The 22,810-nt window shown below is 40.2% G+C and overlaps 1 protein-coding gene across 2 annotated transcripts in view; it reads left to right on the forward strand.

The window, feature by feature from the left end:
* The first annotated feature begins 694 nt into the window (after positions 1-694).
* The window catches only part of GFRA1 (GDNF family receptor alpha 1), a 141,961-nt gene continuing 119,845 nt past the window's right edge, over positions 695-22,810 (forward strand). For both annotated transcript variants that reach the window (XM_051619364.1, XM_051619365.1), the window contains exons 1-3: positions 695-1,118; positions 2,211-2,513; positions 3,808-3,891. In XM_051619364.1, coding sequence (XP_051475324.1) covers positions 1,079-1,118; positions 2,211-2,513; positions 3,808-3,891 — 427 coding nt within the window. In that variant the 5' untranslated portion in view covers positions 695-1,078. The remainder of the gene's footprint in view (positions 1,119-2,210; positions 2,514-3,807; positions 3,892-22,810) is intronic.

The following is a 22,810-nucleotide window of genomic DNA, read 5'->3' on the forward strand; positions in this document are numbered from 1 at the left end:
GGGCGCGGAGCCTGCCCCAAGAAGGGCGGGAGGTGCCCATCGCCGCCCCGCGGGGTGGCAGCGGGATGCCCCGCGCTTCCCCCGCTGGCGGCGGCGGCGGGGCCGGCAGGGGGAGGCCGTGGCCGCCGAGCCCCCCGCGGAGGGCGGTGAAGAGCGGGCAGCGGGGTCGCCCCCCGCGGGAGCGGGCAGCGGCACCCGCAGCTCGGTCAGTTGCGGCGGCTTCCGCTCGGGAACGCTCCCGGGGCGCCGAGCCTGGGCGGCTGCCGGAGCCGCGGCCGCTCCGCTCCTGTCGGCGGAACCCGAGCAGCCGCCGGCGGCCTCCCGCTCAGCTTCTTTCCCCCGCTGCCCCGTCCCGATTTCCCCTGCCAAACTTTCCCAGCCGCTGCCGGCACCGCGCCACCTGCCCCCGCCGCGCCCCGACCCGCGGAAGCTGCGCGCCCGCGCCCCCAGCGCGCCGCCTCCCTGCCGGGGCGCAAGCGAATAAACAAAGTTGCGGGTTGCGGGGGGGGGGGGGCGGAAGAGGCGATTTTCCCCAGGGGGCTGGGCAGCCCTGCGGAGCCCCAGCCAGGGGCTGTAAGTGCCTGCGGGGCGCTGAGGGGCTTGGCCCGGCTGCGGGGCCGGGCGGGCGCCGCGGATCTCGTGTGTGTGTCCCCCCCGCCCCCCGTGTGTGCTCTCGGTCCCTCCCTGGGAAACAGGCGCTGCCCACCCAAGGAGGCGACCGGCGTTCCTGCCCCGCTGCCGCCTGCTCACTCGCACACACATATACCCGTGCGTGCGCCTCTCCCGCTCCCTCACTGAAGTCAGTGCTTCTGCTTTCAGGTTGCTCAGACCTGAAATCTCAGGGAATAAAGCTCAGCGTTTGCGTCGCTGCTCCTGCCGCTGCTGGTGGTAAGCGGTGAAGAGGAGAGAGGGTTGTTCGGTTGGTGGTTTTTTTTTGGTTTTGTTTCCCCCACCCCGTGGAATTCAATGGATCGGAACTTGGAATCTTTGGACCTCGGACGTTCTAGAATATCTCTATGCTGATCGTCTTTGTTGTGGCACATCAGCTCATTCGGAGAGACTATCCGAAGACGGCAAGATGTTTCTCACTATCTTGTACTTCGCTTTGCCTTTAATGGGTAAGTTGCTGGCGTCTGATTTCTCTCAGTACATCGCTTCATAAAGCAAAGCGTAAGGTTTATGGGATCGGATGCCTGACGGTTGTCAGTCTATTGTTTAGGCAGAACAGTGAAGTTTTCAATAGTTTTTACAGCTCTGCTTCGCATCAGTTAACCCAGTCTACATTTCAAGCTCTGGCAGATTACAGACGTAGAGACTTGCCTGCGTAGCCTCTTCTTAAATTTGGGTTCTCGCAAGTTAGAGGGAAACTTTTCATTTTACTAAAATAAGGCTGCTTGAGGAGCAGGGGGTGGGGGTGACAAGAGGCAGCTGAAGGATTACATCTTCACCTGGACCTGGCAGCCTGCCCGACTGCGAGTGGTTTGCAGCCCAAACTGGTTTCCTTTCCACGGGAGACGTTGGGGTTTCCATCTGCGTTTGTCTTGAGGGAGCGTGAACCGGGCACGATGGAGAGGAGAGAGTTAATGTAATTTGCTTTGTTCTCCTGCAAAAGCATCGTACGTGGAGAGAAATGGAGAGGGCGAGTCATAAATTCTACCTTTATACATGTAGAATAAGCAAAAATGTATACAGCCTTTAAAAAGTGACTGACTCAAAAAAAGAGGCTAATATCAATCAGTGAGGGTACTTATCTCTCCGAGCCGGTTGTTCGTGGATGTAATTGAAATTACAGCAAAGCTCTTGTGGAAAGTGAGGCCGAATATTTAACCCCTCAGTTAAACACTTGAATGGGAAGGTTATTGTTTCACCAAAGTGGATTTAAGGAATAACGGATGCTTGTTCTGTCAGGCACATTAACCCCTGTGGGTTCCCTTTCCTTTTTGTGTTTTCTCGTAAATCATCCAGCAGGGTTAAAACATGCTGCTTCCTTGGACTCCCACAAAAGTGGATTTAAAACTGTGAAAACCCCGAGTGCTTTTTCCTAAGGTGTAGCATGAAGCCCTGAGGTTTGCAGGGTGCTGCCCATGGGGCACGCTGTATGTGCTGCGTGAGGAGGGGACTTGTTCTTCCCAGATGCCTGCTTTGGAGCCCTGGTTCAGTCACCCTCATCCCTCAACGAGTGTTTGTTGGCTTGTGTCTCCTCTCTCTAGCTGTACTTTTGCCTGTAGAAGCGAGCGGGCTGGCTGGAGGGGAACGCCTTGACTGCGTGAGAGCCAGCGAGCAGTGTCTGAGGGAGCAGAGCTGTAGTACTAAATACAGGACACTGAGGCAGTGTGTAGCCGGCAAAGCGAGCAACTTCAGCCGGACAACAGGCCTGGAGGCAAAGAATGAATGCAGAAGCGCCATGGAAGCTCTCAAGCAGAAATCTCTCTACAACTGCCACTGTAGGAGGGGCATGAGGAAGGAGAAATACTGCCTGCGTATTTACTGGACCTTGTACCGGAGCTTTCAGGGTATGTTGCAAACCAAAGAAACGTTACACTCCCCTAATGCAGTGTGTGATTTTGCAGCCCCTCACTTCCGCAGCTAGCTACTGCCTCCGAGGCTAAACAGAGGGTCTGACCCCGTAATTCACATTGTGCTCTTCAGCTGCAAACTGAGGACCTTTCATCTGACTCAAGAACAGCTGCTGCTCCGTCTCCTGTTGTTGGGAAATCCACAATGAGGGTTTCCTCCAGGGGACCCAGCTGACCTTTCTAAATCCAAGTCAAAAGATAAGGGCGCTAGCAAGTGCAAAAGCTACAAAAACAGCCATTTGGAGACACTTTCCTACTAATATTTAAATTCCTTAATTAGGACTCACCTAACAATATCACAGGACACTGGAACTAGCTTCTTAGCTCTTTGCTGAAAGTTAAATGTAATATGAAGAGGAGTATTGTTTTCAGGAAAAGTTTATTCTTTCTTTTCCTGTATTTCCTAGCAATATTCCCTGGGTATGCTGAAGCAGAAAAAAAATAAGTTTATGCTTACTATAGTGTGTAGAAGTCCCAGTTAGGAGGGATGTGACAGTAATTGACTCAGGACTTCTGTTCTTCATGTCACTGGTAAATTTCCCATAGTCTACTGAGAACAGCCAGGTTCTTATGAGATGTACAATTTTTAGCCCTGCTTTGCTCTCACCGTGGAGCTGAAGGTGCAATCTTTCACTTCAGTGTGGGTCCCCATTTGACCATTTTCTGTAGCTGCAAAAGGGAAGGTCATCCCTTTCTGTTCATTTATCCAGGCATCTACTGGAACTTTTTCATGAGTCAATAATTTTTGTTCTAATTTTCAGAATAAATTGCACTACTCTTGGACATTTTCTGCATCATAAAAAGTTTTCCTTCCAACAGCATCTTGTTAGGAGTGTTTTATTCCAAATATGCTAGTTTTTGTCTGTTACCTGGGCTACTCCTTTAAAAAAGAGGGTGAATGTTAAGGTGAATGAAGAGGAACATCCCTGCTACAGCTTCTCTCCTGCTGACTTGAGATGGGACAGTCCCTGTGATGTCACAGGCTGTCTCTGCAAATGATGACCTTATCCGTGGAGGAAGGAGAAAAAAGAAATAGTGACAGGGAGAAAAAACTTTCTTCTTCTAGATGTTTATGTAGATAATACTTTGAGGAGATACAGCCTCATAAACAGATTAAAGGGGAGTACGTTTTGCTGTTACAGAGTAACTTCATTTCAGAGTAAAAATAAACAACAAAATCTTATCCTGAATTCTTGTATAAGAAAAAAATCCAAATATTTTTTGTCTTTAGGAAATGACTTACTTGGAGATACCCCTTATGAGCCAATCAACAGCAAACTATCAGACATATTCAGTCTAGCACCAATTATGTCAGGTAAGCAGACTTAAAATTCTTTAACTGAAATGTGATTACAATCTGCTGCTTTGTAGTTGAATTACAGAACTTTCAAGCAATATTGTCTTAAATAACAAGAAAGGTTAATGGCTTTCTGGATTTAGGAAGTTCATGGTACAGTTGTACAAAAGAAAATATTAATTGTTTTTTAAATAATGACTAAAACTGAAAGACTGCTTGGCAGGATGGCAATTTGTGTTCTTTTTGTGTCTTTCTTGACAATAAATGCTAAATTTTCCTGTAGGTGGCAATCTGATTCCCTACGTTCCTAATTTACAAATCAGTTCCTTTTTGGGAATGTGGTCAGTGCAGTTTGCCTCCCATTAACATTACAGAAGATCAGAAAATAAATCTTTCAAATGTTTGCATAAGGGAATGCTTTATAGTTTATTCAGTTTTGTTTAAAAAAGAAATTTCAGAATTAAGGCTTGTCTTCTTTTCTGAAACTGCTGCCTATTTAAAGAGACCATTCACAACTTATTTTTCTGTATTTTCTATGAACATTTTTGTTGCTGTCTGGCTGTCTTTCAGAACTTGTTTGTAGTAATTTGAATGTTTATTGGTAATTAATTTATGCCATTTTTTATCAGCATATATTCTCATTTTGGATCATATTTATTGAAAGAATGATTTCTGGGAATGCACGGGGTTTACTGGTTGGAATTAATTTTCTTTTTTGGAGTTTCAGAAAGTCATATGAGGATGCACTCTGTACTCAGGACCTTTATTTGCTTAGTTATTAAAAAAAATGGAATGTGAGCAGTATAATGTATAAATCTGATAGTGTTAAAGCTGTAGTTAACTGACATGCTATGGATAAGCATTAGTAGATGGCTCTTTAAAAGAATAAAAGACCAGAGAGAGTGACTTGACCAATTTTCAGAAGTACTTACATTTTTAGGACCCTAAGTCTCATTAAAAGCCAGGGGGACTTAGGTTGTTAAGTATTTAATGGTACAGATTTTCAAAGGCATATAGACACATAAAATGTAGATAACTGCCCATTGAGATTTTCTAAAAGGACTAAGTGATTTAAATAGGTGTTAGATGCCCAGGCAGTGTTAAAAATTCTGAGTACTTAATGCATCTTCAGGTATCTTAGTGCTTTTGAAAATCAACCCTTTAGTCACTTTTCAAAATGTGGCTTCACATCCAAATCACATACATCTTTTGAAAGCATTATCCCAGTTTGGTGAGTGAGTCTGCTGGAGAAAGGATAGAGAACAAAGATGAATTTCAGGTTTTTTATTGCTTAAAATCCTCAACTTAATACAAAATCAAGACCAAATAAATGCAGAAGAGTTCCAAGCTGCTTTCTTAAAGTTTATGATCATCCTATTGAGGACCAAATTCTAACTTACCTCAGCAGTTTTGTGATCTCCATAGAAATACCCTATGTACTCTCTGCCCTTGTGTTGGTTTTTTAGATTGTCCATGGGCTGGCAAAATAATTATCTTAAAAATGTAATATATTTTTTCTACCTATTCTGTGCCACAGTGAAATAAGACATAGCTGGCAACAAGTGACATCCATCCTACCACAGCCACTTAGGATGCTGGTGGACTGGTTAGGACTCATTCTGTGTTACAGTGCACTTCAAATTACTGTTCACTTTTTCAGAAGTTTCAGCTTTATAAGGTTTGGAGGCCTAGATTCTCGGGCAGCAACAAACAAAAGGTTGTAATACAGTGGAAAACCACCAGTATTTGGAAATATTCTCATCTTAAAGAAAAAGATTAGCAAAAGCATTTTGCTTATTGTCATGGTTACTACTGCATGTTACATTCTGTAAAGCTGCCTAGTCTTACAGATTTTTTGCAGGGCTCTGCAAATACCCCAAACAGCAGAACTTGGTAAGATTTTGTCTGGATTAAAACAAAACAAACCTCCCCTCTCTCCCCCCCAATAAGCAGTGTTGGCAGGGGTTTCAGAACTGCTGTTCTCCTAATGTTGTAATTGTGTTTATAGATGTTCCTTCAGTATTCACTCTCATTAAAGTTACTTGGATGCGGTTAAAAGCAGCAATTAACCCTTTCATCTCACAAAGGCCATTCTGTGGTACTTTATGACTTGATATATACCAAGTGTAATGTTTTTGCCATCTTTTGAGACCGTGTAAAAAATCACATTGGTCTTTTATGGTACATAAAGTGTGAAAAACATAGGCTAAGATGCCATATTTTGTGTGTTACACAGGTCTTTTGTAACGTATCTTAAGTCTAAGAGATGAAGAATAGTTTTTACAAGCTGAACTGATTCTATACTGAAGGATGCACAAAATTGCATCCTCTATGGAAACAGGATGTCACTTTGTCATTAATTGTTCAAGCATCAATATGTTGATTTAAAACAGAAATTGGGAATACATTGCTAAACCAGTTACTACGTCTGTAGTTTCTCTCCATTCCCCGTTATGTTAATAGAAAAGTGATGCAGTTGTGTTTCTGAAGTGTAGCTTTGTTTTCTATTTTGAAGTGGCATTTTATTTATGTGTGATGATGTAGGGTCTGATCTTCCTTTCCATCTGCACTCCAAGTTTATCATTCAGCTCCTCTATAAACTTAGTCCTCTTGGCACCTTATCTGGCCAAATCCAGGACTGTGAGCCTTCCCAGATGAAGGGCAGGGCCACCTTGGTTTTTGGTTTGGGCATGTCTAGGTCTGACTTTTCTTTAGAACTACTGTGTCTGGTGTGGTGCTTCTGCCTCAAGGGTGTGAATTCCTTGCTGGTAGGCAGTGTTTCAAATCACTGAAGACTTGTGTGTGGCTTAGAGAGTTACAGATTTGGGTTAGTTATTATGATGTAAAGATTTTGATTAACCAGACATTTTTGCTTAAACTTGAACAGCTACTGAGAAGTGGAAACATTTTAAGGCCTTTGACTTCTGTCACAACTACAGTAAATGCAAAACATGTTAATTTGGTGTGAAGCTCACCTCTGAAATCCAATCAGGGATAGATGCATGAATTAGTCACTTGTTAAAGCTATCTATAGCTTTTTACTACCTTGGGAGCAGTTTGCTGCTTGAATTTGTGTTGTATTTGACACTGAGCTTTGCAAATGCAAGATAATAAGATACCAACATAGAGAATAGTGGTCATCTCCATAGCATGTTGTAAGAAAATACCCTGCTTAAAAAACTGTAGCCTCACATACCTTCTCTAGGAAGCTTTGTGTGTAGTTCCTGTAGAAATACTTACAAATAAATGTTTCTGAAATGTCTCATTCATTTCAACACAAAATGGAAAGCCACCAGAGCTGAATAAAATGCCTTAAGCTATATCTGTGAAGTGGTGTAAATAGAATGCTTAATATTAAAAATAGTTTACTAGTTATATCAGTGTGTTTAGAATGACATAATACTCCCTTTGAAGTTGCCTAGATAATCACAGGCTTATTATCCCATTGTGTAACTTTGTGTATCTTTTCTTCCTTTACCTCCGTTGTGTTCAGAAATAATTTTAAAGAACAGGCTATGTAAGTCAGAACATTTCTTAAAACATAGGTTCTGCTGGTAATCTGTGGAGAATTGGTCTGTTACAGGCAGCTAGTTCTGTCTTTTTTCTAGTTGATAAAATGCAAGACAGGTAGAAATTATTTCACTGACATTTCTTTTTAGTGTAGTAAACTGCTTTTGCAAAGTGACATTTGTGTCATTAACAAATGAGAGAAAGAAACTGGCTCAGTATGATTATGTGAAAAGGAGTGTTTCCTGATTCTGCTGTTCTCATGAGAGGCTGTCTATAAAAACTCTGGAGATCTTCTGTTGCAGAAGGTATCTAGAAGCTTATATTATCTTTGGCATTCACAGATCAGAAGGTCAATGATGGTGAAGAGAGTGAAGTCCAAAATGCAAAATACTTCTGTCAAGATTTGACAGACTTTTATAAAGGGAGAGTTCTCTCTTCCTGGGGTAAAACCTGCTCTGAGTATTGATGACAATACTATGTGGCCTCTCCCTGTTGTTTTATCCTTCCCAGGGATGGGGGTAGAGACATCTCCAAAAATGGACTGCAAGAGTTTCCTTTGGAAAAGTTATCAACAAAGGTGGGGGTGGAAGGCTGAGGTTTTCCAATAGGAATTCTCAGGATCCAGAGAAACACAACTTCCTTCTCTGTGTGCTTCAGGTCCTTTAAGATTCCTCATACCTTCTCTTTCTGCTACTTCTGTGAAGAGGGGCTGTAGAACTAGAAAACACTGTGTGATAATGAATTAAATTTGCTCAAACTTTCATAACTCCAAAATCCTTTTAATCAAGACTGGAATGTTTCCCTGTGTGTTTTTGCAATTCTTAAACTAATGTAAGTGCTGTGCAATGGGTAGCAGGTCCCTGACACTTAAATTATAATTTATTGTTTTTCCTACCTCATAAATTACTTTTCTTTTGTAGACTGCCTATATAGTATTTTAAAAATTGCTTATCAAAAAGATAAGATGCTGACCTAGCCTCTAGATTCACTACTCTTCCTTTTTGGGGTTTGTGGCATGTGAATTAGTGGCTTCTCCCATTAATTAATACTGTATGACATCCCCAGTTCCTCCTGCCTGCAGCCTCTATCCTGGTTCTGTTCCTGAATCTGTATATTTCACATGCTAAATGTATTTCTAATTTAACACTATTTTTTTGACATTTCTGTAATGACGTTTGAAGCCACATGTTTACAAAGGAAATTTCATTTACAAAATATGAAAAATGTTGATTTCTCTTGACTATTTACAATTCTCTTCTTAGCTCTTACCTCCCTTATCATTGCAGTTTATTAAAAAATTAGATGCTTTATTTTAGTTACCTTGCAGATTCACCCGATTCATAAACAATAAACCAGATCTTATTAAGTTAATAGGAGCCTTGCAATCTGATTCTGTTCCCACTGAAGTAAGCATAGCACATCAAAATATTTTTATTTGATTGGGATGTGTTCTGTTTCATGTTGTAATTTTTTTGGCTTAGTTCTGGTTTTCTGATGAGAGGTTGAGCCTTTTTATAACAGAGAAGTAAAAACATATTGTTAATTTAGCCTACAGTAGATTGTCACATGCACAACTATATTACCCTTTGCTAGGTAATACATGAAAGTAGTAGTCCTTGGACCAATATATAATATTGGTTTTGCATTTATAAATCAAGACTAACTCTACTTTCCCCATTGAGAATTTATGGCCCTTTTGCCTGTTGCAAGAAAACACCCAAACAACACATCTATTTTAACTGCATTTAAATATATGAATATAGTTTGACAGAAATAAACCTCATATGAATATGTACAATGATAATGTTGTTTGGCATTTCTGCCTGCAGGTTTTCTTTGCAGACACCACTAGGCTGGCTTCCAGTCAGATAATGAGTTATCAAGAGTCCATAGATACGAGTTGCTGATTTCCACTTCTGTGTGTTCATAATCAGATTGGACTTCACACAAAAGAAAATCACTTTGGTGACTGTTGGCTTGCAGGAGCTCTTTGAATTTCCTGTTTTCTACATTTCTTGAAGCTAGATCTGATTATGAGAGGGGAATTAAGTACCTTGCTGAAGTAACTGATTGACTAGCTTATAAAGGCAGTGCTTACGCATTTTAACTTCAGCAGGAACATGGGCAGGCCTTGAAACGCAAAGTAGGAATATGTAAATATCCTCAGTTTAGTACATAACTTTTTCCTTGGTGAGATTATTGGAACATTTTTGCTAATTTCTTTGAATATCTGTAGGAGAGAAGAAAAGGTCTTTGTTCCTCAAGTATTTAACATGCACAGCTCTGAGCAGATGTAGTTTCTGCTTGTCGTTTTAGTCTAGACTAGCTTTGTCAACCTGTTTCCACATGAAAAACAAGATGAAATCCATTCCATGGAAGGAGGAAGCATCTGGTGATAAAACACAGTATGTAAGCATGAATATTCAGTGTCTTCTTAAATGCTGGCAGTAGTAAGAGAGAACATTAAAGAGTCTTGAAGGAAAGACAAAGCAGAGCAGAGCAGTATTCTGAAGCCTCAAAGGAAAGTGTTGGGAGATGGCTAGTGGAGTAAACATGGCCATTTTGCTTTCATCACATAATGTGTACCATGAACAGCACATTTGCTTTGTCTGGAGTAGCATCTTTGGAGAGCAGAGTTGCCATCCCTTTAATCTGTCTCTTCACAGGAAAATCTCAACCACAGTGTGGTTGGTGTGCCACATATCAAATGAGCAAGCATGTATGTGCTGTTGAGCAGCAAATTGTATATTGTTCTGTTCCCTGTTACAGGCTAGCTGTATGGTTTGCTCAAGTGTCACTCTAATTCCTTTGAAGTGGGAGCAAAAGCACACAGGTGCTGCTTGTGGTATTGGTGGGATTACGTGGAGAGCCTGTGTACTTCCTAGTTGCTGAAGAGGGAATCAGAATCTGGTTACCTATGGGGAGAGGTACCACCATTTCACGGACCTGGCGAATAGGAACAGGCGTCGACTGCCAGGGGACCTTAGAAACCTGAACTTGCCAGGAAATTCCCAGTTTTTTCAGCTATCTCCAGACTCTGCTGTGTTGCTGGGGTTGGACACAACCAGCTTGTTAGTGGGGTTGTTGAAGGCAGGACGTAGTGCAAGTGAGGAAACACCCATGGTCCGTGTGGCGTAGCTCTGATGTGGTGCTGAGCGTGCTGTTGGGAATATGTTGATGATAAAGGTGATGCAAGGAATGGTGCAGGAGAGAAGCCTATGCCAAGTGGGCAGCCTTCCTCAGAGGGCTCTTGAAGTGCCTGTCTGTAAGTTGTGTCCCCTGGTGAAATGCAGAGAGCAGTGCCCAAAAGAGCAGCATCCTGCCGTTTTCTGTCTCTTGATGGCACAGCAAGGTGCAGCTTGTGGCAGACAATTTGCACTCTGGCACTTTACATTTTAAAATATTGTAAAACTTTATTTTTATAAACCTATTTGTATTTGACTCTCAGGGATAACTTTGACAGTTTTGGAAGAGCCAGTGGTTTCTGTCAGGAGCTGACAGTATGTTAAAAATGCTAGAAGTAAAATGTCTTTGTGTGAAGAGAAGAAATAGGAATTTCTGGATTGTAAGGCATAACTTACTTTGAATAACTATCCAGCATCTCTTATTTTAAGATACACATTGTATTATTTTAACCTGGGAAAGAACCTATTTAAAAGGCAGGTGACAAGTGGTGTCCCTCAGGAGTCAGTATTGGGACCAGTGCTGTTTAACATCTTTGTTGGAGACAGGGACAGTGGGATTGAGTGTATCCTCAGCAGATTTGCTGATGACACCAAGCTGTGTGGTGTGGTTGACACCCAAGAGGGAAGGGATGCCATCCAGAGGGCCCTTGACAGGCTGGAAAGGTGGGCCAGTGCCAACCTCATGAAGTTCAGCAAGACCAAGTGCAGGGTCCTGCACCTGGGTCAGCACAACCCCAGGCACAAATCCAGGGTGGGGAAGAATGGCTGGAGAGCAGTCCTGAGGAGAAGGACCTGGGGGTGGTAGTAGATGAGAAGCTCGACATGAGCCACCAGTGTGTGCTGGAGCCCAGAGAGCCAATTGTGTCCCGGGCTGCATCAAAAGAAGTGTGGCCAGCAGGGCCAGGGAGGGGATTCTGCCCCTCTGCTCTGCTCTGGTGAGACCCCACCTGGATTACTGTGTACAGTTCTGGGGACCTCAGCACAAGAAAGATACCGACCTGTTGGACAGGTTCCAGTGAAGGGTCACCAAGAAAGTTATCAAAGGGCTGGAGCAGCTCTTCTTTGAGGACAGGCTGAGAGAGTTGGGGCTGCTCAGCCTAGAGAAGTGAAGGCTCTGGGGAGGCCTTATAGCACCTTCCAGTACTTGAAAGGGGCTACAGGAAAGCTGGGGAGGGGCTTTTCATCAGACAAGATAGGGATAGGACAAGGGACAATGGTTTTAAACAGAGAGAGGAGATTTAGGTTAGATATTTGGAAGCAATTCTTCACTATAAGGGTGGTGAGGAACTGGAATGGGTTGCCCAGGGAGGTTGTTGATGCCCCATCCCTGGAGATTTTTAAGGCCAGGTTGGATGAGGTTTTGTGCAACCTGATCTAGTGGTAGGGTTCCCTGCTTATGGCAGGGAGGTTGGAACTTGATGATCTTTAAGGTCTCTTCCAACCCTGATGATTGTATGATTCTAAAAGAAATGTGACCTTTTATTTATGAAAAACTAATTCTGTAATTTATTTTATATTACTTTTTTTGGTGTTATTTTTATATTCCTGCATTTTCTGTGGATGAAACTAATGTAGCAACAATGCTGTCAGTATAGGTCATGCATTAACACAAGTTATTTTTGGAATAGTTCTTTAATTACTATGATGCTTTGATAATTTTTATAAATATCAGGCTGTTGTCCTGTGCAATCTACACTCAGCCTGAAATTCGACGTGGGAAATGCATGACACAAAGTGTAATGGCATAGAGAGAGCTCTTTCTGCATAGAAATTTGCAGAAATGATGGGTTTTAAGGAGAATTGAAGATATCAAACAGTTTGAGTGGGAACCTATACATAAAGATGAATTTCAGGATTCACCAGTTATATGATTTTATCATTGTCTGGTGTCCATAAAATACATCTTCCCATTAAAGCTTTGTCATGCAGCTGATGAGGTTCAGAAGTGTTAAAAGCTTCCATTTTCCTCCTTTCAAATTCTGCACCCTAAATTCACTACTAAAGCTCAGTTCAGCAAAACCAGAAATCACTGTCTCCCTGTTCCTCCTCCACGGGAGACACTATCTGATCCCCCCTGGTCCCCAGTCCCACACCCTCCAGCCCACTGCTGTTGTTTCTTACATTTAACCCTGACAGGCTAGTGCTGACTGCTGTTGATTCCTTGAGCTTATCAGCCCAGCTCATTCATGCCTTGATGTACTTTCTCCATATACCACCATGCCTGCTTTGTTGACTTTGCTCCTTCTGAACCATAACTCCTCCAACAAATCCCCTCTGGCTGTAGGACTTAAGTGGTTTGTTTTTCTGTCACTGCAGCATGGAATGGCTCAGATTTCAGTCTCATCTACTCGTTTCTCAGAAATCCGACTACAGTTCTTCCCTTTCCTTTTTACAACAGGCTTGTTTTTGCTCTCCTCTCTGATTTCTTTCCTGTGTGTTCTGCCCTCCTCCCTGCTCTCCACTTCTCTATTCCCCCAGCACCTCCCTGGCCTCCCTTGTCTGGTACCTCTGGTGAGGCAACGCATTCTCTATTCCTTAAAAGCTTCCCTTAAACTCTGCTTTTTCCAATTCTCCAAATTGTTCTCTCACCCTTCCTGTGAAGAGTTTGAGATGTGGTCTAATAAAAGAAATTGTTTCTGAGTAAGGGAACTAATAAAGACTGATTTCCTACCAGAGTCCTCCATCTCTCCCATTCTCTGCACAGACAGAGCTCCTTTCTGCTCTTCCTGTGCAGTGTCCTTTCCACGTGTCCTCCCTTTTCACTAGTTCTTAATTCTGTCCCATGTCTCTGGTCTCTGAGGGGCTGCCCATGCTGCAGCTGGCTTGGTGTTAGATGCGTACTGAAGGACTGAGTGGGTGATGAGGCACTTGCTCCCTCTTGGAATGGCTCAGAGCTAGAAGTATGCCTGCTTTGTCCTCACCAGGCAGGTCTTCTCATGGGTCTGAAAATGGCAGTTTTTCCTAAAATTTGTAAGAACTTAATTCCTCTTTGAAATTTGTTCAGTTATGTTCTGTGGGTTAAAAAAACACTGGGAGCTGCAAGGTCGTGGAGAAGATAGAGGAGACTAATGCTCAATTTACCTACATTTCCTTGAAAAATTAGGATTGAAAAAGCAAGTATGGTTCCTGTCGTGTTGCTAAGTATTAGACTGTGACATATCTTATTCTGGTCTCATAAAAAATCTAGTGTGTTGTGCAAGTGATATAAATAAGCATGCAGGGCACTTGAAACGTACAGACAATTAAGTTCAGTTGTTGGCTGGCAGTTGTGTTAGATAATTGAGTACCTCGGGATTCTCTAAATAGGAAATAATTCATGCATTTAGGTTAGTTGGCATGAAGATTATTCAGATTTAGAAGTGACATGAGAAAAAGGACCCATCCAAAAGCCGTTGTGTATGAGCACATATATTGCATTTGACTATTTGGATGATAATGCGTTGTATTTACAAATGGCACCACAGTTTAAAAAGTCATCTTCTTCTTACTGTGGAGTATTTTTGAGATTAAGGATTAAATTTTACAGATTTTTCTTGTGGTTAGGCCATAAACAAGATCAAGAAAGGCCATACTATCATTTGATAGAAGTTTCAAAGAATTCTTGTCAAAATACTTACAATTCTCTAGGCTTACTGCTTGCAAAAAGAGTGGACTGTGCACTGCAAAGCAGTGGCTTTGCATTAACGAACACTTAAGCAGCAGATTAAAATGTCTGTTTAAAAAATAGAATTATATAATAGCACAAGTCTGGGATACTAATAACTGTGAAGGTAATTTTATTGTGCAGGTTAAGTGCAATTAGGTCTGAACTACAGAATATTTACATACAATACCACATCAAAACCCTGTCCCTGCAGCTGTACTTACTTTCCTTCCCACCTACAGGAACAGCACCTGACAGCAAAGTAAATTATCATTTTTATTGTTATTTATTTCATATTGCCACAGCAATCTACATCATGTTATCCATTAGGACCCAGACAAACAAGTCTTTTCCCCACGTACACAGTCATGAAATAAGACATGATTGAAGACAGCAAGGTGTCTCTGCTGTTTCAAATTCTATTAGAAATTGATAAATTTGCTTGTCAGATTTCTTTAAAGGATTGCGTAAGTAAGAACTGCCTGTAGTATTCTTATATGAAAAGTCATGAAAATTACAGCTTCATAATAGCCCCATGTAGACTGAGAAATTTTTTCAGTTCTTTCTCTCATAATCTAATTACTTAATTTTAGTCTCCTAAATAGTGAAATGGAGACACAATCTTGCAGTGGTTGATAACACTTAGGACCTGGTGAAGTAAACAGCTTTGATCCTTTGAGAGGTCAAACTGTGTGTGTTTTGAAGCAAACATTCCCCAAGGCTGCTGATGCATGAGCTGTCTCTTCCCCTTGCCAAATGTCCCACCTTCACAACTGAAAATTAAAGGAGACTTGCGAAGAAATGTGGTGTGTTAGTCTCCTTAATCTTGTCTATAGACTGGTGTTTGAACACAAGGTCTGGTCATTTCTTGTTTGTTTGTTAAATTTTTGCACAGTTTAAAAGTATCTGGACAACTCTCTTCTGGGTTGGGTAGAAAGTCAGTGTATTAACTCTAACTGCACTAAAGTTTAGGGAAAGAGGCATGCAATGTTTTTTTTAATTTAGTAAACAGAGAATTACTTGAATCTGACTTGGAGCTTCCTTTAGCTTTTTGATAACGTTTCTTCTGTGGAGCTAAAAATATCTTAATGTCCTTGACCTTTCTCTAAGAGCTCTGGGAAGATTATAAATGAGAATAAATTTAGAATTAGCCTATTTGAAGAAAAATGGTACCAAATGCCTTAGCTATCCATATAATGGTATTAAGTTGTTAGTGCTACAACATGTCCAGTCTGGCAGAGCTGAGCAAGGAAACCTGCTGCAAGAACAGGACACCAGTAGTCTCAGAAATGAGAAGGGAGTACCTTTTTTCATTCCCCACTCAGTCGTTTCCCTCCTTGTGGAAGCTGCCAACAAAGGTGCCAATGATAATAATGATTTCTGTAGCTCAGAGATCTATCCCCTACCATAGCGCTTTCTCCCCAGCTTGTTCCATGCCATTCACCGTGGAGCTGTGTAAATACTTTCCATCATTACCCTCTTGGATTGTACTTGAACTAGTGACTAAAAGGTGAGGTTGTCAATATATCAAAGACATCGTTAATGGCATAACTACAGCCATAACTGGTGAATCATTGTCGTGGTTGAGCTTTATTTATTTTTTCATTACCAAATGTGTCGGTATCTGGGCATCTCTGACTCTACAAGGATACTTCTGAAAACGGATGACTTTTAGCAGCCACTCTGCAGTGTTCTTAATTATCTACTCTAAATTATACACTTAACGCAACAGAGTATGGTTGCACTTGTGAAGCTGTCACCTTCTAGGGCTTAGGTACTGCATTGCTGTGCAATGATTACACAGTCTGATGCTAGCTTTCATTTATGCTAATTGCAAGCAAGCTTATCAGTTCCTCAGATTATTAAAAAGTTATCTCCTTCCTGTTGCGTTCAGTCAAGGATTTAAATGTTGCAGACTTTCAGACCTGCTTTAAAGAGGACAATATCACCATAAAAATCTTTCAGATATCAATATTTTGTCAAGCTAAGAAACCAAGAAACACTATTCTGTTTTTCCTTCCAATATTGTATTTGTAGCATTGCAACTGTATATGTTTATTTTTTATCATTATTTTAAGTTAATTTGGTGATTTAAATATGTATTTAATCCTACACAGACAGACGTAATAAAACTAAAATCATGCCTAAACCATACTCAATCAGTGACTATAGTTAGGACACTAACAAGAAGCAAAATAAATTGATTTAATAACGGCAGGGTTTTCTCTAAAATTGTTCTCAGTTGGATCTTCAGAAAAAATCACAGATTTTCTGCATGCTGTGCGGTATGCAATATGTGGTCTAGACTGTAGTGACAAATGAAATTTACAAGTTAGAGAATGAATTACTATTTTAAAAAGAAAAAAAAAATAGAAGAGCCAATAGTTAGCTCCCCTCGAGAAGTAGTATGTGCTAATTGAAGGACGCAGCATTGCTCTGTAAGAGTCAATATTCAAGTCTGTGGAATACTTACAGTGACTAGTTTCTGTCTTTAGCCAGAATGAGAAATACAATAAATGATTCTGGACCTGGACTGTGCTGAGAAGAGCTACTTCCCACTACAGCAATCAGAATGGGAGACATGTAAAGCACTTGTAAGAGATAGCTCCTCTGTCTACAGATCAGCTTGTACTTCATGTATGGCAAAGAGTGTTGCTTATAGATTAGGGTGACAAATCCTCACTTTCCTGAGCATGAATACTAAATGTTGAACAAGATCAGTGTCTCAAGGTCCATGTCATAGAGAATTAGCATTTATTACTTATCCTTTCTGTGGTTTTCAGAATTTTAAAAGTATTTACAAGATCTGAAATGTTTTTGAGCTCAGAAAACCTCTGTATTTCAGAGTAATACTTTCCAAATAATCTCTTCCCCAGGTTGTAGCTGAGTGGAGTGGTCTAATTCTGGGTAATGACTTTTGTTGTGTGACATGATACCGTAACAGAAAAGCTAGAATGAAATTTTAATGAAATTCTGTAAATTGCTGTGCATATTAGGAATGATTTATTAGACACTATAATAGAAAAGCTAGAAAGGCTTTTTAAAGGTGTTAACTATTCAGATGTGTATTGTTAGTGTGCACTAAATGTAGTATTTTGAACTATTTGTTTTTGAAGAGTGGCTAAAGTATTAAAATACATCTCTAAATCACTCCAGCTATTTAGGGACAAGGTTTTGGCTGACTGCCTGAAGTATTATATAGTAGGTATTTGGGAAGAGAAGGTTTCTTTGAGGTGTTTTTACCACTGGGGGACTCCTGCTGTTCACTTCCCCTGTGTGTAATTTGGAGTACCCCAGATTTGCTTTAAATCATTGAGTTCACCTGAAAGGTGGGGCGTGTGCTGGCATTAAAAGAAATGCAGCCAGTGTATTTGTCATAGAAGGTCATGCTACTTTTACTTAGCAAATAAAGAATTTATCTGTTTCGCATTCTAATACCCAAATGTTAACCTAGATTGTTTCTCTTAGCGTGTAATGTTAGCATGAGAAGCTGCATGGATTGTAGAAGATGTAGCCAAGTTCATTCTTTTGGCTGTTTCTTCCTTAGTTGTTTTAAGATTTGAGTGAATAGGTGCTGGCAGAACTCTAGCTTTTTTTCAAATTAAACGTAAAAGCTGAACTAATGTATATTTGGCAGAGACAAGCACTTGAGGTCAGGAAACTTACGACTTTAGCTTTTTTGCTTTTGCAAAATTCCTTTCTGACACTGGGTTGAAATTACATTCAGACACTCCTTTTCCAGTATGTGGTATGAATCACTGTTGCACCCATGCCTAAGATCACCTTTGTTGATGTACTTAAAATCTGACTAATACATATATTAACGGAAGAGTTAAGGTACAAAAAGGTCTTTAATTCTGGGTCTGTCTGACTGGAAAGTTTCTTGTAATAAATCATTCAACAGCAGGTCTACTTAAGGGAAGGTTAGGAGGCTCATTTTTGTAAACTTCCAGACCTTTCCCCCAAAATAGCTCTTTTCCATTGGAAAAAATGCAGTTATCCTAATTTCCTGACTGCACTCTAGATTGGTCATTCCGTGAGACTGCCTTTTTCTTCCTGTTAGCAGTTTTCAAAACCTTGGTGGTATCAGAAAGGCCATCAGTTTGTGCCATAGTGCTGTTTAGAGAGGACTGTATAGAAGGGAGATGTGTCTGTACGTATCAGATTATGCAGCTGAATAACAGTTTGCAAGTTGTGAAGAGCCTAACCTTCCTGTTTGTACTACAGTGAGGTGTTCCTTAAACCATAGGATATTAAGTCAGCATGTTTTTAAAGACACCTGCAGTGTAAGGCCAGATATCCTCACAGCAGTATTTGTTGTTGTTGTGTTGCAAGCTACACTAGTTTATTTCTTTGCATTAATATTCTGTCTGTACCTGTTGCATCACGGTGGAATGAGTTGAAAGGTGTTACCTGCTATGCAGAAGTCCCATCTCATCTGGCTTTCACAGCCTGTTTATTTTATTAAAGTTGATAAAGTGAACTGTACTTCAGATAGACAAATCATGGCTCTGTTTATTAAATAAAAAAGGAGGAACCAAGTTGCATTTCCTTCATGAGGAAAATCTGTCTTTTGTTGTTTTGAGAATGTATCCTGTGATGACTGTCATACAGTTCTAAGTTTTATGCTGTATTTACAATTTAAATACCTGAATTTCTGGCAGTTTCTTTTCGTTGGTGAAAAGTAAATGTTGAATAATCTATTGAAATATCATTAAAAAGCCCCCACATCTTAAATGGGGCAGACTAGTAGAAGGAAAGAAAGCAACATTTAGTATGTAAATAAAAAAGTTTGTCAAACTCTAAAGTGTAGACCTCAGGTGGTGTAAAAGACGTACTTAAACAGAAAATCCTCTGTTTTCACTTCCCTTTAACATGTATCAAAAAGCTACTCCAATGACTACCAAAACTTGAGAGTTTTGCAACATTTTCCTGAAGAAGAATGTGTATTGCCTTTATTAAGTGCTGGAGAGAAAGACATGACCAGTTTGCTTTCTAACATGATAGAATTCCATAAACTCTGGTATTACATTATATTCCAATATAATCAATACTAACATGTAATGAAGCATAAACATTATTTTGTTTGTTGCTATTTTCACTAGTTGTCAGTTGGTTGCTAGTGGGAAATTTGGGGGTATGTTACTGAGAAATGTGGTTATGTAGAGACGAGTCAAATTGCAGCAAACAGAAGAGTAGTTCTTAAAGACACTTGGCAAAAGAAGTGATACTTGCATGTTTAAATCTGTTTATTTCATCAGGTCATGTTGTTCTTTGCAGAATATGCTGCAGTAATTATAGCAGTATGCCAATTCTTTTAATTACAGATTTTTTTTTTTTTAAATGTGGAGGTTAGATCAGCTCCTGTGAAATTGGCTTCTTGGTTTTTTGTGGGGTTTTTTGTTGTGTTTTTTTTTTTCATGCATGGTGTGGAAACACTGGGACAAGATACTTTTTGTAATATTTTCTGATCTGGAAATAATTGGCTTTAATCTGGAGAACCCATATTCATAGCATTAAATTATGACAAACATTTACTGTAGAATATGGTTTTATATTTAACTGCAGAAGACTATTTTCTCTGCCTTTTCATCACAGAATACCCATTTACATTCTATTATCAGGGTCTTGTTATGAGTACTGTAGGCCCTCAGCTACCATTGAATCTCCAGTTGTTTTCCATCAGAATTGGATCAAAATCAGCTTCACTAGATCAGATTTTTAGTTCCTCCTTAGGCAAAATTTTCGTTAAGATGAAGTGGAGCTTTCCCAGGCGAGCTGCAGAACATAATGCCTGTCAACAATGATGTTTTTCTGTGTATTCTAGATTGCAAATGTAGTTCATCTGCTTGACCTCAAAGTGTTTTGATTAATTGCATCTTTTGGAACTCCGGATGTGTGTTTTGACTGCTTAATTCACACAGTAAAGGGACACCACTATTACCTTCCTTCTAAATTATATGAGGGAAGAAGATTGTGTTTACCCTCTCTAGTATATTTCTAAGCTCCATAAAATTTTGAGAAATATTTGTCATGCCTTTGGTCTAATTCTAAGTGTTATTTTTCATTAGTCATAAAAAATATGGGTTAAAAGCTGTCAGGGGTTTTATGTAGGCTTTCATGCAGTAGTCTGATGCCTCTGACAGATAATCCTAGAGATCTCTTCCACAGAACAGGACATGTTCTTCATAATTATTCTCGTATTACGACTGTTGCTTCTTTGCTTTGAGCAATCTGATAAGGAGACTACATCATACAGAGCCAGAAAAACTCCTCCCAAGCAGAAGAGGTATTTCCCGTGGGCAGCTTTTGAAATTAAAGGTCTGTGATTGTTTACAGTGCATAGGATGTTCCATACCCTCTCTTACACTGATGAAAGTTCATCTGATCAGACCATGTATGTGTCACTACTCTGTACTTTACTTCCTGATCTTTTATCTCATACTACTGAAAAGTTCTTAAAGACCCTTTTAGTGACAAAATAGGTTTCTGTGGAGCACTTTAATGTCCTGTTTGTGATGCTCATCATGCATCTTGTGTGTATTTTAAGCACTGCTGTGATCATCGTCTGACTCTGAAAATTGGTATTCACTTCAGGGGAGCAAGCAAGCAAGCTTTAGACAGTTATTATGCTTTTCTCTATCAGCAATAAATAGTGCTGAGACTTGTATGAAATTCTTTCGTAAAGATCGTGCCTGCATTTTGCAGAACAGAATTGGTGGCCTTATGTTTTTCCCCTAAACTTCATGCTACAGATGGAGAGGATTATTTATGTGGAAAACGGAGTTCATAGCTCAGCAATCAGATAGCAGCTGTATTTCCCACTGTTGCCAGATCCTCAGCAACATCTTGTCCTGTTTGTAAAACCATCTAGTTTATGAAAGTCAGAAGACTTCCAAGCAGAACAAGCTGGTCCTATTTGTAAAGTATACAAGTGCTAGATCCAGAGCTGATGTACTGGGAGAGCAGTATTCCTGTCTTTGTTTAATTGATAATGTTGGCAGTTTCCATGCCACCACTCTGAAAAGACTGCAGCTTAGCAGTCACTCTTGCCTGGCTTTATGCTATCATGCACCCAAAGAAAAATAAGGTAGCTCTCCTACGGATTCTTCAGTTCTTCAAGGTGCTTTACTCAGTTGAAGTACACTGCTAACAAAAAGTTTTAATTACAAGGAGAAGGAGAGAGAGTAACCACTACTCTGCCTTCTTCTCCCTCTCTCTATAGAAGCACTGGAAGTTAGAGATCACATATGCAGCACTGTGCAGTGCTGGGCACAGACCTTAGAAGGTCTCAGGGTCAGACAGTTGAGGTACTTGCTTACTAGCAATGTATAGTAGTGCAGCCCCATTGACCACAATATTGCAAAAATTACAGATTTTTATCAGACAATTATTATTTTTTATATGGTATGATGAATTAGGGTATATTTGTCACAAATACACTTTGTCAGTACCTCAGATTTCTAGTATATAAATGCTATTTATAATATATTTCTCTTTGATACTGGTAATTTTTGTCATTATAAATCTTGCCTTTATCATTTTAAAGTATGGTCTATAAAGCTTTGATCATTTTTCAATGTTTGATTTAAATTACAAAGTTCAACAAGCTTTCTTTGCCCAGCTTATCTGTGGAATATATATGCTTTATAAATACCCAGTGCACCAATATATAAAAGGCCATGTGTTATCTAAGAAAATTCAAGCAGAGAATCAACAGCTCTACCATAGGAATCAATCAGCTTAGTACTGCAAACAGGGGACCCTTTGTACCTCTACAAGTGCAGAACAGCATGCATTTTACAACTGCTAAGTGTACTCCTAAGTTAATTACCGTTTAGGGTCTAAATAAAGTAATTCTCTATAAAAAATTGTGTTTAAAAAAATTTAGTGGCATATAGTGTCCTATTTATAATTTATTCAACTGTAACTGAAATTGTAATCAGAAGTCAGATTTGAATCACAGGCTGTGGGGAAAAGTGGATCTTTTCAGGAGGTTTAACTAGCTGGAGTAGAACAAAGTGCTAATGCAGCTATCTAGAACATGAGTTATTTTATTCAATGTGTATTTGGGCTGTATAGACACACCCTATGATGCCAAGGTCTTATTTAATAAAGGAGTTGAGAGCAACACAATTGGGCTACTTTGGTGATTTAATCAAAAAGAGGAAGCATCTTTCCTTAAGAGTTGTTTATAACAGTGCAGTACGTAGTTTGCACAGCACTGTTTTAGCACATGTATTTAGTGTTTAGTGTATATAAACTATACACTAAATGTTCTATATTGTATACAGACTGCAGGAATATCCTCTAGTGATTGATATGTGATTCCAGATTTAACTTATTGAGGAAAAAAAGGTGCTGTAGCTAGAAGAATGCTTCTTCATGAAACCTGGTATTGAGTGGATTAATTGTGAGGACGAGGTGCTGTGTTTTCCCCTGTAGTTCACAGACTGTCCAGGGAATGTGCACTGTCTGCTGGACATCACTGTGCAATCTTCAGCACTTCCATTGTCTTTGGTTGTGTTCAGGCTTAATCGCAACTAAACCTTCCAAGTGTAAAGGACAGAGATGTCCTTTCTGTGAGGTATCTAGGAAT

This window comes from Apus apus, chromosome 4 (assembly GCF_020740795.1).
Source record: "Apus apus isolate bApuApu2 chromosome 4, bApuApu2.pri.cur, whole genome shotgun sequence".
Taxonomy (NCBI): Eukaryota; Metazoa; Chordata; class Aves; order Apodiformes; family Apodidae; genus Apus; species Apus apus.